The sequence below is a fragment of the Eschrichtius robustus genome, chromosome 11, assembly GCF_028021215.1.
Source record: "Eschrichtius robustus isolate mEscRob2 chromosome 11, mEscRob2.pri, whole genome shotgun sequence".
In the NCBI taxonomy this organism is placed as follows: Eukaryota; Metazoa; Chordata; class Mammalia; order Artiodactyla; family Eschrichtiidae; genus Eschrichtius; species Eschrichtius robustus.
The window spans coordinates 109,980,121-109,995,048 of NC_090834.1; the positions used below are offsets into that span (position 1 = coordinate 109,980,121).

The 14,928-nt window shown below is 54.3% G+C and overlaps 1 protein-coding gene across 1 annotated transcript; it reads right to left on the reverse strand.

Moving 5' to 3' along the window:
* Positions 1–2,580: 2,580 nt before the first annotated feature.
* MRPL21 (mitochondrial ribosomal protein L21) lies at positions 2,581–14,866 on the reverse strand. The gene is made up of 7 exons (XM_068556199.1): positions 14,749–14,866; positions 11,380–11,437; positions 8,881–8,966; positions 7,579–7,742; positions 5,831–5,883; positions 5,355–5,458; positions 2,581–2,696 (listed from the first exon to the last, which is right to left on the reverse strand). Exons 1-7 carry the CDS (start codon positions 14,846–14,848, stop codon positions 2,632–2,634), a joined length of 630 nt encoding a protein of 209 aa, XP_068412300.1. The 5' UTR covers positions 14,849–14,866; the 3' UTR covers positions 2,581–2,631.
* Positions 14,867–14,928: the final 62 nt, after the last annotated feature.

Consider the following 14,928-nt stretch of genomic DNA (forward strand, 5'->3'; position numbering starts at 1 on the left):
CACCGGCCTGGGAGGGCCCAGCAGGCAGCGAGATGACAGGCGGTGAGGGTGGTGTGGCTGGAGCCCCCTGCCAAGCCCAGGTGACCTGCAGCTGCAGTGTCCAGTCACCGGCCAAGAACAGCTGGGAGGGAACAGTCATCAACGACAGCCACGGGAATCCAATTTTTGCCTTTTTTTTTTTTCAGTCAACTGATGTGACTCATTAACCTAGTGGGTTTTTTCCCTTTGTTTAAAAAGTTGTGGTGAAATATACATAACATACAATTTACCAACTTAACCACTTTTAACTGACAATTCATCGGCATTAATGACATTCATAATGTTGTGCAACCATCACACTATCCACTTCCGGAATTTTTTTATGACCTCAAACAGAAACCTGGTGCCCAGGAAGTGAGAATTCTGTGTTTCCCCTCCCCCAGCCCCTGATGACCTCTAACCTACTTTCTGTCTCTATGAATCTGCCTATTCTGGGTATTTCACATAAGTAGAATCATACAGTATTTGTCCTTTTGTGTCTGGCTTCTTTCACTCAGCACACTGTCCTCAAGGTCATCTGTGCTGTAGCAAGTGTCAGAATGCCACTCCTTTCTTTTTTGGCTGTGGCGGCTTGCAGGATCCTAGTTCCCCAACCAGGGATCGAACCTGTGCCCCCTGCAGTGGAAACGTGGAGTCCTCACCATTCCTTTTTTATTGCGAATAAACACGTCCATTGTAGGTGTAGACTACATCTGTTTATCCATCAGGATGGACACGAGTTATTTCTGCCTCCTGGCTATTGTGAATGATGCCTAGTCCCGCTTTTAAAAGGAGTAATCTTTCACCAGTTCGACACTGACGTCAGTGCTTTACAGGCACGTCACCCGCTCCCCAGAGCACGGTGGCTCTGCCTCTTTCTAGGATCACAAATGCTGCCTAGGCGGAGCAGCTGCTGTCGCCCAGAACCCTCACGGTGGTCCAGAGGGTGGGTACTAGTATCGCCCCCATTTGAGGGATGAGTAGTTGAGGCCCAGGGACCAGATAACGTGCCCAAGGACTCCTTGGGGGGTGGGTCTGGGGTTCACACCCAGGTCAGTCTGGGTCCGGAGCCACCCACCCCCTCCCCAACTACGTAAGTTGTGCTGCCTGACTACGACAGACGATTTCAGAATCTGTTCTGTATTTCAAGCATATGGATGTGCGTAAGTTGAAGGATGTGGGAGGTGGTTCCCATCTTACCTGCACAGGTAAAACGGACCACAGGAGTGGGCCCTAGGCTGGCCGAGAGGACCCGGAGAGAGCCAGGCCCCGGGATCCAGAGCCGTGGCTCTCAGAGCAGTCCACACGAGCTACAGCGTGTGGAAAGTTATCACAGATCCTGACGCGGCGGTGTCAGAGGGAGCACACCCACGCTCTGAGGTCGGCCCACCATCCCTGCCGCCCACCCCAGGGGCACTGCAGCCAGTAACCAGCGGCCGGAATCCAGAATCTCCGCATCCAGCGGGACTGCTGCCCCCTGCTGTACATGGAGGGCACTGCAGGAGGGGGAGTGTCCCCATGGGCCTGGCCAGCCAGCATCCCCCAGCATCCCCGAGGGTGACTGGGTACCTGAAAGGGGGCAGGGAGGAGAGGGGGAGGCCTCCTGGTGCAGTGCCGCCCGCCTTTCTCATTCCCCTGTCATGGGACTCCGGAAGAAAGTATTAACTACAGTTTGATAAAGGGTTTTATTGTGTCTCTTGAAAGCCCTAACTATTCTCTTGGAGGAAGCCCGGCCTCTGTGAAGGACACAGAACCAGGAGCCTGGGCTGTCCGGGAGACCCCCGCTCCCTACACTCGACCCCCACCTCCACGTCCTTCCATTTGCCCTCCAGCCCTGGCCCATCTGGTTCAGGACCCCTCCCTTGTCACAGGGGTCAGCTGCCGGCCTGACCCGCCCCAGACAGCAGCCCCCAACCCTTCTGGGACAGGAGGCTGCCTTTAGGATCAAGTTCAAAACTGCTCTGGCCCCTCTGCTCTGTCACTTCACATCCAGTTCCCAGACGTGCTGCGCTGCCCCAGCTCTGCAGCCCCACCGCCGCACCCTGGCCTTGGACATAGTGCCCCCGTCGGGCACTGTGGTCCTCCTTCCCTGCTGGACCCAGCGGAGCAAAAGGACCAGGGCAGGGACTCTGCACCCAGACACACTGGCCTGGTTTGTATCTCAGCTTCTTAGAAAAGCAAATCACTAGAAACAGGTAATTGGATTACCCAAGGGATGGAATTTGCTCATGTTTTTGTACATCTTGCCCAGGAGTGGAATCCAGATCGTGTCTCTCCTGGCGTCAGCTCCTGGGCCCCAGCTGTGTCCCCCACGTCACGCCCCTGCGCTGCCCGGTGGAGGGCAGCCAGTAACATCAGCCTGTCTCTTACACAAGCATCCCGGCTCCAGCCCTGGGAGGGCCACGCGTGTAACTCTTCCCGAACTCCTGGTTTCTCCGGCTAAGGGAGGCTATTCCTTACTAAGAACAAGCTCCCAGTCAGGGCGCTCAGCCTCAAACAAGCCACAACAGGACTGAGCTTTTTACAGCAGAGCTACCTACACCACAACACGGAAACCCGGTCTCCTCGGAAAATGGATTTATTTTTATATTTCTAGAAACATTAGCTGGACGATCAGCACAGACATGGAGCAATCTTGATGGTGTTTATCCGGAGGACGGTCTGAGGACTCACGATAACTGCAAGACAGAGCAGGGCCCGGGCATGAACACAGATCCGGATGCTGTCGACCAGCTACCGCGAGACCCGGCCGCTGCCCGCTCTCTCCTCGAGGGTCTGCCTTGCACCAGCACCGCCCCGCAGCCGGGCGGAACCGGGCACCCAGTGATGTCCCACAGGCCGTGGTTTTGGTCATCGCTGACCACCTGCCTCACCACTCGCTCCGTGGGCCCCGTCAGACCCCGCAGGGGCTGCAACGCCCCCACGTGCCCAGAGACCCCTGCCCTGCATGGGTGGGGGCACCCCTTCTGGCTACGCTGGGGCTACTGGAGCTGGCGGAGGGCACAGGAGAGGCTCCCTACTGACCCAACTCTAGTAAAGCTGAAGCTACCGTCTCTGGTACGTTTCACCGTTTGTAACCGAGGATTGTGAGAGACAGACATCGTCCCTCGTCATCTGCAGGGGATGGGTTCCAGGACCCCCGAGGACACCGGCATCCAAGGACGCTCAAGCCCCTTAATAAGAGGGTCTAGTGTCTGCATGTAACCTACACACACCCTCCCGTATACTCTAAGCCATCTCTAGGTCACATGTGAGGCCTAAAACACTGTAAATGCCATATGAACAGGTGTAAATACAATGTATAATATAGATTCTATGTAAGTACTTGGTGAAGCAAATTCAAGTTTTGCTTTTTGGAACTCTCTGGGATGTTTTTTTCCTGCAAATTTTCTTTACTTTTTTTTTTTTGGCCCTGCGGCACGCGGGCTCTTAGTTGTGGCATGTGGGACCTTAGTTCCCTGGCCAGGGATCAAGCCTGCGCCCCCTGCATTGGAAGCGCGGAGTCAACCACTGGACCGCCAGGGACGTCCCTCCTGCAAATTTTCAATCTGTGGCTGGTTGACTCTGCGAGTGTGGCAGACGGGGATACAGGGGGCCAACTACACTTCCTGAGACAGGATGCTGCAGCCTGTGGGTCCCACCCCAAGGGGCTGTGACCTCCAGTGGAGGCCCCTGCAGGGACAGTTCTGTTCCTGCTTGTGGGTTTACTGGACAATGGCAGGGGGCTCTGGATGGGAACAAAAGGTCACATGGGGTCACGAAGATGGGGGAGACACAGCCCAGGCCGTGGAGAGCGGGCAGCGACGGCTGGGTGAGGGCCGAGGGGGCTCCCTCCGTGAACCCTCGTCCCAGCCCTGCTCCGTGAGGCCAGGCAGGGAGAGCGGGGTCTCCTGCCCCCACTCAGGGCACAGGCGGCACAGGCTCCCCTCCTGTCCCTACGCTGAGCCGCCAACTCCCACAAGTCACCACAAGGCCGCTGGATGCGGCGGCCTCTCCACTCCCGCTCACCAGGCCCTGCCTGCGCCCCTGGGGCAGGGCCCTGCTGTGAAGTCCCCCTCTCAGGTGCCAGCCCTTCCTGCTGCCGCTTCCTCCCTTCCTGGCTGAGGTTCTGCCTACCCCACGCGCTGCACCTGCCAGAACCAGCAGCAAGTCCACACAGGGGCGCTGCTTCTTCACCTCTCTGACCTCTGACCTCACCCCTTCGCGCCTCCATCCCCTGCCCCCTCCCAGCAGACCCACCTTGGTGACGCCCGTTGTTACCGGCCCTTTAAACCAGGGGCACCACACGTCGGGGCACCGCATGCCGCTTGGACGCCCCTTCGGCCGGGGGACAGGATGGAGGGCCCTCCCGTCCCTGGTCTGTCAGCCCCTGTGCTCGAGCCCACCCTCCCCGCTCCATCCCACCAGCATCCCGATGCCCTGGCCCTCCAGGGGCCACCCCGCCTGCTGCCTCCCCAGGGAAGCCTCTCCAGACCTTCTCTCCCAGGACTCCCTTCCTTCGGGCTCCAGACGGGCCTCCCTCCTCCCCCAAAGCCTCTTTCACTCCTTCAAACAAACCAGCCCCACCTCCGCCTCCCAGCCCATCCTCGAGCTCTCACCCTTCCAGCCGCCACCTCTTCTCTTTAACCACCTTCTGAGGAGGCTGTCCCCACCTGCCTTTGCTTCACGGAACAAACATGAACGAACGCTCGAAGCGTCACGGTAAGATGAAGTCGGACGAGCCGCCCATGGGAACCGGGACACGGGAGGCACGATCCCTGTGCATCTGCGACTCCTTCCTTCCCCCCCACCCAGAGGCAGCCACACCCGTAATGCTGCACGTATCGTCCTTCCTTTAAAAACGTGCCATCGTATGCGTGTGTGTAACGCGTGCGGGCGCGAGCGCGTGCCCGGCAGCACGAGGCTGAGCTCTGCCCACCTCCGGGCTTCATGACTCGGCCTCACGCTCACATAGTCTAAGATGGTCCCTGCTGTGTGGAGGTGGGCCATCCACTGCACCGGACAACATCCCACTGAGGGAATCTCCGTTTGCTCGTCCATTCCCCGTGGTGGACACGTGACCTGCTTCTGGGTTTCCCGGCAGGAACCCAGCTGCCACTGACGTCTCCCAGGGCCGCGCCCTCCACATGCCCCGGAGTGGTTATCGACTGCTACCCGCCCCTCCCCGGCAGGGCCAGGACGCGGGCAGAGATCTCGCTGGTCTCGCTGGTCTCTGGGCCGCTGCACCCCCAAGAGCGCCCGGCGGAGGGCAGGTCCCCGTCCAGCCTGGCCCAGCGCAGGACGCGGTGCAGCACCCAGAGGACGGGAACGCAGCAGCCATGCTTTCTCCAACTTACTTCTTTTCCTTTTGTAGTTTTTCCTTTTCTTGAATCTCATATTGATTTTTGGCCACGATTCTGTCTTTTCAATGACTGTGGCTTCTACTTGAACAAGATCCTTTCTGGAAGAGAGGAAAACGAACCGTAATGTACCTTCCTGATTATTTTTCAGTTTTACTAGTGCTTCACATGAGAACATCTAAATAAAGTTTAACTTCCTTTTCTGCGGGTTATCAACGTCATATGCCCTCCCTGCAGACACCGTGAAAACTACCAAAAAGCACAACAAAGAACAGTGTCGTCCCACAGCAAATCTTAAAAGGGCCAAACCGCAATGAATAAGGAACAAGCCAAAGATTTGTTCTGGATGCTCTGTACGCGGGACACTACACACCCACGGTGAGAAGTGTAAGCGTGCTGAGCTTGGTGGTTGCAGCGGGTGTGACGGGAGCCCCTCTGCCCAGCCTCCCCGCCGGCATCTGAGAGCACGTTACCTGAGGAGGGGTCTGCCGAGCAGCGTGAAGTCGTCGGCCCCAACCAGCAGGACCTGGAATCAAACAGGCGTGTTACCAGCAAGCAACACAAAGCCCCTAGAACAGGCAGCGACCCGAGCACACTGGAAAGGAAGCAAGGTGTCGGCTCCCCGAAACCAAAACGTGGGCTTGCTCTGCTACCTAACTAGCGACTCCCTCAACCTGGGATGGAGGGGGCGCCAGCGGGCGGCGTGCCTGTGTGAGCAGGGGCGCCGGGCTGCCTGCGGACACGCCGCGCTGTCAGACCCGGACACATGGAACTTGGTCATCCCGGTGAGCGGGTAACCTCCTATGGCAACAGTGGCTTCTAAAAAATAACAACTTTTTATTGAAGTGTAATACATACGGGGAAAAAATGCACAAAGCAGACTGTGGTGTCTTTTATGCAGTTCACAGTCCTGCCGATACTGCAGAGATTGAGGTTCAAGGTGTTCTCTTAATGACAGCAAAATCCTGCACGGCCAGGAAGCCTCTCCCACCAGAGGGAAACTGTGACGCCAAGTGTGGCCTCAGGTGAAGACAGCTCTGCGACCCAAGTGCAGTGGGGTTCTCATTACACATTGGGAGACTGTCTGAAATTCTCCTGATGAGAAAAAAACTCGATTGCATTAAGCTTAACTGTCTAAAGACAAAGCCTATTTTATAATAACATCAATGGGCTATGTATGCTAGGTGATGACAAATAATGAAATCTTGCTTGACTCACTCTCAGCCCGACACGTTCTCTATTGCTGGGTTTCCTACGTTATGAAAAACCACCTGCATTAGGTGGAGCTTCCTATGTTTTTGTTAATGTGAAATGTTTCAAAATAATGTCTTTTTAGAAATCCTCACAAACACACTCCAGAAGTCTCTTATTTTAGATGTAAAAGGTAAATGTACTCTTGTTCATGAGCTCGTGACAGAACCACGGGGGTCACCAAGGAGAAGGGGCTGTGCTGGCTGCTGGTGTCCACACAGCGCCCTGGTTCAGCTCTGAGCCGTGGTCCTGCTCGGATCACAGACTGTGGGAAGACCGTCTGAGAAAGGAGAGTTTAATGCTCCCCTGGGTGTAAATATGCAAAGAATCTATAATCACAAAGAAAGGAGGAGTTTTAAATTATAAAGAAAACCATATGTTATATCACATCATACCAACAGTTAACTACGTCCAAAAAAAATGATCCGGTACAGAAATCTCATATACAGTTTTATGAACAGAAGTAGAATAGGCAAAAACCAAAGAGGCCCCCGAACACAACAAACAGAATCATAAGCGGAGGGCAGAAGCGCTTGGCTAAACATGCAGGACACAGCACGCAGCAGTCAGGAGGGTCGGAAGATGGCCAGCGCCCTGCGAGATGCCTCTAAACCAGTTCTGACTGCTCAGGACAGTGGCAGCTGCCACGCCTAACGTCAGGGGAGCGTTCGAGGCGAAACGCAACATTTTCTCTTCATAAATCTGGGCCTGAGAACTCTTTTCATCTTACTCTTTATATTTTCACTGTACCTGTGATCAGATATTTTCCTCTAAGAATATACGCTAAGGAGACGTGAGGCGAACCCACAGACACACGCTTCTCCTTAGAGAAACGTGCTGATCGTCTCCCTGTAAGGAGGGGCCCTACCGAGTTGGGCCGCCCTCGGGGAGCAGCTCTGCCCACACCCCCGACCCCACCGTGCCCACCCGGCCAGACTGCCGTGTCCCCAGAGCTGACCCACAGTCTCACCTTCTCCAACCGGATCCTCTCTCCACACGCAACGTCTAACTTGTTTTCAATTAAAATCAGGTCTTCAGAGGTCACCTTCCACTGGTGGCTGGCAAAGTGCACCACGGCAAAGAGCCTGCCGTAGCGGCCCCGGGCGATCAGCTCGTTCACCTTCTCCACGACCTCTGCGGGGAGAACGGCGGTCAGGGTCACAGCTACACCCTCACCCGGGGGCCCTCTGTTCCGCTGCAGCCTCGGCCCTGAGCATCCCTGGAGCGGGGGCAGGGCCTGTGCGAGCAGCCCCTCCTCGCTCTCCCCGTTGCAGGCCCAGGGTGAGCCGCTGCTCCCAGGAGCTGGCACTTGGGCGCTCGGGGCACACGGGGCTCTTACAGACGATCGTGCCCTGATGGCTCAGAAGCCCCCATCCCCCTGCCATCCTCCCGCCTGAGCGCTCGGCATGCCTGGCTTGGTTCCTCTGACCCTGCGGTGGAGAAACCCTCACCTGGTTTGATTTCCAGTTGTTATTAACAACGAGCCAGCGGCCTGGCAAAGTGAGAGGAGAGGGCTTCTTGCAAACAAGGAAAACCTAGAATTATACCTCATGGGGCTGGACGCTACCTGCTCGCCTCCGCCCACCCAGTCCCCGCTCCCCTGGTCACCACCTCGCCTTAGGCCCGGCCCTTCTCTCCTGCCCCGACCCTCCGGCCTCGCCTGCAGCTGGGCGCAGGGCACGGTGTCTGCCCTGGAAACCGAGTCAAGCCCTCGGCTGCACCTGGCCAAGAGGGCAGAACCTCGCCTGCAGTTTTACTTTTCGGGCACAGCATCCGAAATAGTATTTAAAAACTGGAAGATTCCACGCATTACTATGGACTTCCAGCTTTTGGAAACTGAGGATCTTGCACTCCCTCCCGGTGCTGGGCGTGGTGGCCACACTGCCCTCCTGGCGACACGTATTCTGTCTGACAAGCCTCCCGACACCCGGATGGCCTCTCGAACACCTGGGCTGGGGCCGGCTTCCACCGATGGCCGAGCACGTTGTTCTTCTTCCCTGAACTCCCGTTTCTACCAACAGCGGGGAGACAGAGCTGGGCCCTGGCCCTTCCGCCACCCGCATTACCTGCCTGCAGCTCGGCTGGCGCCTTGGTGCCCTAGGAGGATTGGCTCAACGAATGAGAGTTTTGAACTCTGGTGCTGAGCGAACCTGAGCTTTCACGCTGCACCATGTCTTGGGCACCCGGGGACGTGAAGTCCTTGTTCCGTGGCCAGGAGGTCCCCTCTGTGGTGGAAGCAGGGGCGCCACCCCCTTGCTTCTGCCTCTCTTACCTGCGTGGTGTCTGGCCTCCTCGACGGGGTCCGGCACAACAACTTCTGGCCAAGGTGGTGAACTCAGTGACGTTTTAGGAACGTATCTGTAAAAATATTTTACAGACGTGGGTCACACACACGTGAAAAGACGGTTCAAGATGTGTGAGAAATGGCTGCGCTCAGCACACTAGGAAGGGCAAGGACCCAGCCCGTCTCTGATGCTCGTGTGGCTGGCGGGACAGCTGCCCCCGCAGTTGTAGGCGAGCAAAACCTGCCCCCCCCAAAATGTCTCTTAGGCGGGCAGATTACTTCAAGCTGAAAACAATCAAGGCCCAAAAGACGCAGGAAGAAACTTTGGCAGGAGGCAGGCAGGCCTGGGTCTGCACGCAGCTTCCTGAAAGACTCGAGATGGAGGGCCTGTCCTGGGACAGGGCATCACCAGAGACGGCTGCGAGGAACACGGGGGCCCAGAGATCCGAGGCCGCTCCTGTTCCACTGTCTCTGCAGGCCCAGCAAACATTTATTCACCAAACATCTGCTTTTCCATCTCCACGTGAATCGCCTCGTCCCCTTTGAAGTGTCAAACCCCTACCCTCAACATCGTCTTTTGTCTTTAGCTGAAGGTGCTACTTAAGGTGAGGGCTTCGGCCATTTGGGCGAGTGGCTCATTTCTCCTGGGTCTCTCCTGTGTGTACAGGTTATTAAACTTTGGTTTGATTTTCTCCTGTTAACCTGTCTCATGTCAATTTAACTCTTAGACCAGCCAGAAGACCCCAGAAAACTGGGGACCCTGCCGCTTCCAGCGCAGGGCCCAGGCCCCCGGTCACTGTCACAGAAGGTGCTGAACAGACCTGTGAAGTGAGCGAACGCCCTCCCTGCCGAAGTCAACCGGCCCCCAAATGAAGCTGTGCACCCCCGTCGCGCGTCGCGTCTGAGTGTCAGGAGCCCCGGGCGGCCCGGCAGCAGCCGAGGACCCAGGGACAAACCTGGGAAGGGACCGGGGGCAGCAGTGGCCGCGCACGGCGGTCACAGGAGAAGCCAGCCGAGTTCACGAAAGCGCCCCTTAGGGTTTCTGCCTCCACCCTCACCCAGGGTGCCCACTGCTGCTTTAGGGAAACACCAGGCCCTGCGTCCCCCCTGCTGAGAATCTCCGCTGCAGGAGCGCAGGCGGCTGCACTGAGAGCTTGCTACGTGCCAGGCGCTCTTCTTTTTTTTTTTCTCTAATTTTTGTATTGAAGTATACTTGATTTACAATGTTGTGTTAATTTCTGCTGTACAGCATAGTGATACAGTTATACACATACATTCTTTTTTATATTCTTTTCTGTCATGGTTTATCTCAGGAGATTGAATATAGTTCCCTATGCTCTACAGTAGGACCCTGTCGTTTATCCATTCTATGTGTAATACTTTGTATCTGCTAATCCCAAATTCCCAATCCATCCCTCTCCCACGGCAACCACAAGTCCTTCTAAGCTCTTTTTTTTTTTAAAAATTTATTTTATTTTTGGCTGCGTTGGGTCTTCGCTGTTGCATGCGGGCTTTCTCTAGTTCCGGCGAGCGGGGGCTACTCTTCGTTGCCGAGTGCAGGCTTCTCATTGTGGTGGCTTCTCTTGTTGAGGAGCACAGGCTCTAGGCGCACGAGCTTCAGTAGCTGTGGTGCGCGGGCTTCAGTAGTTGTGGCGAGAGGACGCTACTCCTCGTTGTGGTGTGCGGGCTTCTCATTGCGGTGGCTTCTCTTGCTGCGGAGCACGGGTTCTAGGCACTCGGGCTTCAGTAGTTGTGGCACGTGGGCTCAGTAGTTGTGGCTCCCGGGCTCTAGAGCGCAGGCTCAGCAGTTGTGGCGCACGGGCTTAGTGGCTCCGCGGCATGTGGGATCTTCCCGGACCAGGGATTGAACCCATGTCCCCTGCACTGGCAGGCGGATTCTTAACCACTGAGCCAGCAGGGAAGCTCCCTTCTAAGCTCTTTAGATGCAGAAATTCACTCGACTCTCGTGAAAACCCACTGAGATGGAGACTAATGTTGCTTCCATTTTGCCGAAGAGGAAGGAAGCTCAGAGTGCGTGACCCTGCTCAGGGACCCGGGCTGACAGGGCGGGGCAGGGACGGGACCCTGTGTATCCCTACCTGAGTATGATTTTGTCAAATTTACCTTCTGTAGTCTATATTAATTTTATGTTTTTTCTTTAACACTGAAATGCTCTTTCAAATTACGTGAGGTCCTCCTAGAGATTCTGACACAACCATCCTGTGATTCGACCTTCCCAGTTGGAAATAAACCCCCAGTTAGGAGTTAAAAGCTTTTGCCTAGAAAGTCACAGCTGTGCAAGGCCCAGAACACCTTTGTCTTTGGGTGCTTGAGGTTCTGTCTGTATTTCTATATGTCAAGGGTCTGAGAAAAATACTGTCAAAAAAGTTAAAAGAAAACTAAATATTCTTGAAAACCCAAATGTTTGAAGTTTTGACTTTAGAAAGGAAAGGAAGAGAGTCACCAAAACCCACATTTTGATATTACCCTTGTGGAAATGAAGCGCTCTGCGAACTGAACCTTCGAGAAGCAGACCACAGGGAAGCTGAGGGAATAAGAGAAACATGCGTAGTTACTAGTACGAAACGCAAACTGCCCTTTACGATGCTCAATGTGCAAGTGCCGCTACTGTGACTGGCACCCGATTTAAACCACCACATCATGACATGTCTGCAGAAAAATCTAGGCCAACAAAACTAAAAGAACATCACTTATAGCTACTGGTTATTACCATAAGCGTCAGGATGTGTTTATCACACCATCGAAAAGGGCCCAAACCCAAATCACCTACCTGCTAACCCACGCCTTGACCACAAGTGCCCACTAAGTTCAGGCCCTGCTCGGTACCCAAGTGTGGGAGCAGCCTCCAGGACGCCCCAATGAGCCCACATACAGGTGCTCTCCCCCCTGTGTTGTCCCCCGACAGGGCGCTGGTTTCTGTGACCAACAGCATGTGGCAGAAGTGACAGGACGGCACTTCCGAGAGTAAGTTACACAAGGGCAGCTGCTGTCCTGGGCGTCCTCTCTCACCTCTGCTGCAGGGCTGCTGTGCTGTGAACAGTCCCTGGAGGGGCCTTCTGCCAGCAGCCCAGGGAGGGGGCTGGAAAGCAGATTCTGCAGCCCCAGCTGACAGCCTGACTTGAATCTAATGAGAGACTGGGAGCCAGAAGCACCCGCTAAGCTGCTCCTGGATCCTGACCGTCAGCGATGGCGTGACCTAATACCATAATACATGTTAGGTATCTTAAGCTGCTGGATTTGGGGGTAACCTGGGACACAGCAGTAGATAACTAATACACCGACAAAGGCACCCAGAGCCTACTGAGAAGGACTCAGAAATAAAATGCCTGGTGCTTAAGTGCAAAAAGCAGAGGACAGGTTTCTCAATAACTACTGTTGGTTTTATTTTTTCAATTGAGCTATAATTTATAAACCATAAAATTCACTCTTTTAAAGCTCACTCATTAGCGGTTGTTCCCAATTCTTGGTCTCCTGGGCTGGTTTCTCTTCCCCTCTGCCATCTTGGTGTGCCTGTGGTTTAGACGTTGGATCTTACCTCTTCTTTACCTATGGCCGTTCCTCTGGTGATTGTATGAATTTAAATGTCACCTATACACTGGTGGCTCCCAAGTTTACACCTGCAGCCTGTCGGACACGACAAACACCTGTCTCTTTGTCATCGTCACCTGCATGTCTAACAGGCGTCTCAGAACCTAACAAAGGCTCCTGATCTGCCCCTCATGCCTGCTTCTCCCGCACCCCTCCCCATCTCACATAATGGCGACTCCATCTTTCTAGTTGCTCAGGCCCCAAATCTCAGTCATTTATGACCCTTCTCTCTCACACCCTTCAGCCAACCTATCAGCAAATCCCCTTGCCTCTCTTTGAGAGATCCAGGCTCTGACCACTTCAATCACCCAAGCCTGGATTGTTACTAACACCTTGCTCTCGCCCTAGCCTCCCTTCTCTGCACAGCAGCTAGAGGGATCCTGTTAAAACTGAGGCCAGATCATGTCACTACTTTGCGAAACTCTACAAGAGCACCCCATTACACGCAGAGAAGAAGCCGAAGTCTTACAGTGGCCGACACGGCAGTGGACAGCGCGATTCCGTCTGTCTCTCTGAGCCCATGCCTCACGAGCTTCCCCTTGTTCACCACGCACCTGCCATTCTGGCCTCCTGGCTATTCCTGGGAGATGCCAAGCACAAGGGCCTATGCCTTGACTGCTCTTGCCCTGGATGCTCCCCCACCCCACGTGGCCCCCAGGCTAATTCCCTACTTCCTTTGGGTCTCCACTCAAATACCGTCTCAGTGGAGAGGCCTTCCCCACCCATCCTATTTAAAATTGAACCCTTTCTTCCCAACTCGTGCTTTATTTTTCTCCATGAGTCTTAACAGCTTCGAACATACTACGCAATTTGCTTCTTCTTAAAAAATTGCCTGTCTCTCTGCACAACCCTTCCCCCCCGCGTCCGAATGCTAGCTCCATAAAAGCAGGGATTATTGTTTTATGTTTATAACTGATGTATTCGCTATCCTGGACCAGTGTTTGACTTGTATAGGTGCTTGATAAATGGTGAATATACGAATAAATGAATGAAATCTACTCTGCTAAGCCATCAAATGAAGCCCCTGTGGCATACTCCGTGATTGGGAACTTGTGATTGGCCTCTCTCGAGAGCCATCCCACCACTGAAAGCTCACAAAGTTTCTGCACCTGATCTGCTTCCCCTGCCTATGGTCTTAGCTTAGCAGTGACCCCACTGGGAACAAATGGTCCCCCAGGATCATCCTTTAGATCCCTAAGGACCGTGCCAGTGTCCATCCTGTTTCCTTCACTCACTCTTCAAGGTCCTGCCTGTTTACCATTTTGGTCACCCTCTCTTTACTCAGTTCACTTCATCTGTGCTTCTCTTTGAAAACAGTGGGTCTGGAATTGAACACAGCATTCTAGAGGTGGTTTTATGTTAGTAGAATGCAGTAAGTCCCACTGCTTTTGTAAAAACTTCCCTGCCTGCTTAAACCCAAGTTTTGTTATGGAAAATGACAATCATACAAAAGTAAAGAGAATAGCGAGTCCTCCTGTATCTCTCTCCAGACTCAACAGTTATCAACTCATGGCCAAGCTTGATTCATTCACAGTACCTCTGACCCAACTCTGTGATTAAAGCAACTGTCAGTATATTTCTATGAAAGATAAAGATTCTTTACAAAAACACAACCACAGCATCATTATCACACCTAAAAAAGGGAACAATTATTTATTATCATCAAGTAGACATTCAGACCCAATTCTAAAACATACATAAACATTCCCTCACACAGATACACACTCCAACCGTTTCAGAGGTTTATAGTGTTTCTGACAAACAGAATCTTTTTGAGCCTCACGACAACCCAGTACCTAAAATACAGCTGTTGCTTTTGCTGGATTGGTTACCATTAGGCAAGGACATTCATCACCATTTTCCAGCTGAGGACAGTGAGGCTCAGAGAGTGGCTCGCAGACTGCGGGCGATGCTTAAAGCACAGGCCTTGGAGCCGGACCGAGTTGTCTGATTCCGTCCTCTCCCACCTCCCTGCTGTGTGACCATAAGCAAGTTACCTAACCACTCTGAGCCTCAGTTTGTTCCCCCGGTTAAATACAGCCTATATAGAAGTTGGGGAGCTTTCATCAGTATTTAAGCTACTAACTAAAGGAACCAGGATCTGAACCCAGGTTTCCCCAACTCTAAAGTCCGCGTTGTCATCACCGCATCAAAAAAAGCGATTAACATCGATCGGACACAGACACACATGTGGCGGGACGGCGGGGCGCCCCGCTTCCTCCCTTCACCCCGCGGCCAAGGTCTCACCCTCTCCGGGCCCCGACGCTCTCAGGACACTGCGGCTGCATGCAGACACCAGCCGCCCGAAGGTGACCGGCAGGGCCGACGCCGCCACAGCCGCCGCCATCTTCCCGCAGCCTAGACCGACACCGGAAGCGGAAGAGGCGCGAACCTGGTGCGTCGACGCACCGGGCCCGGCCGGGAGCA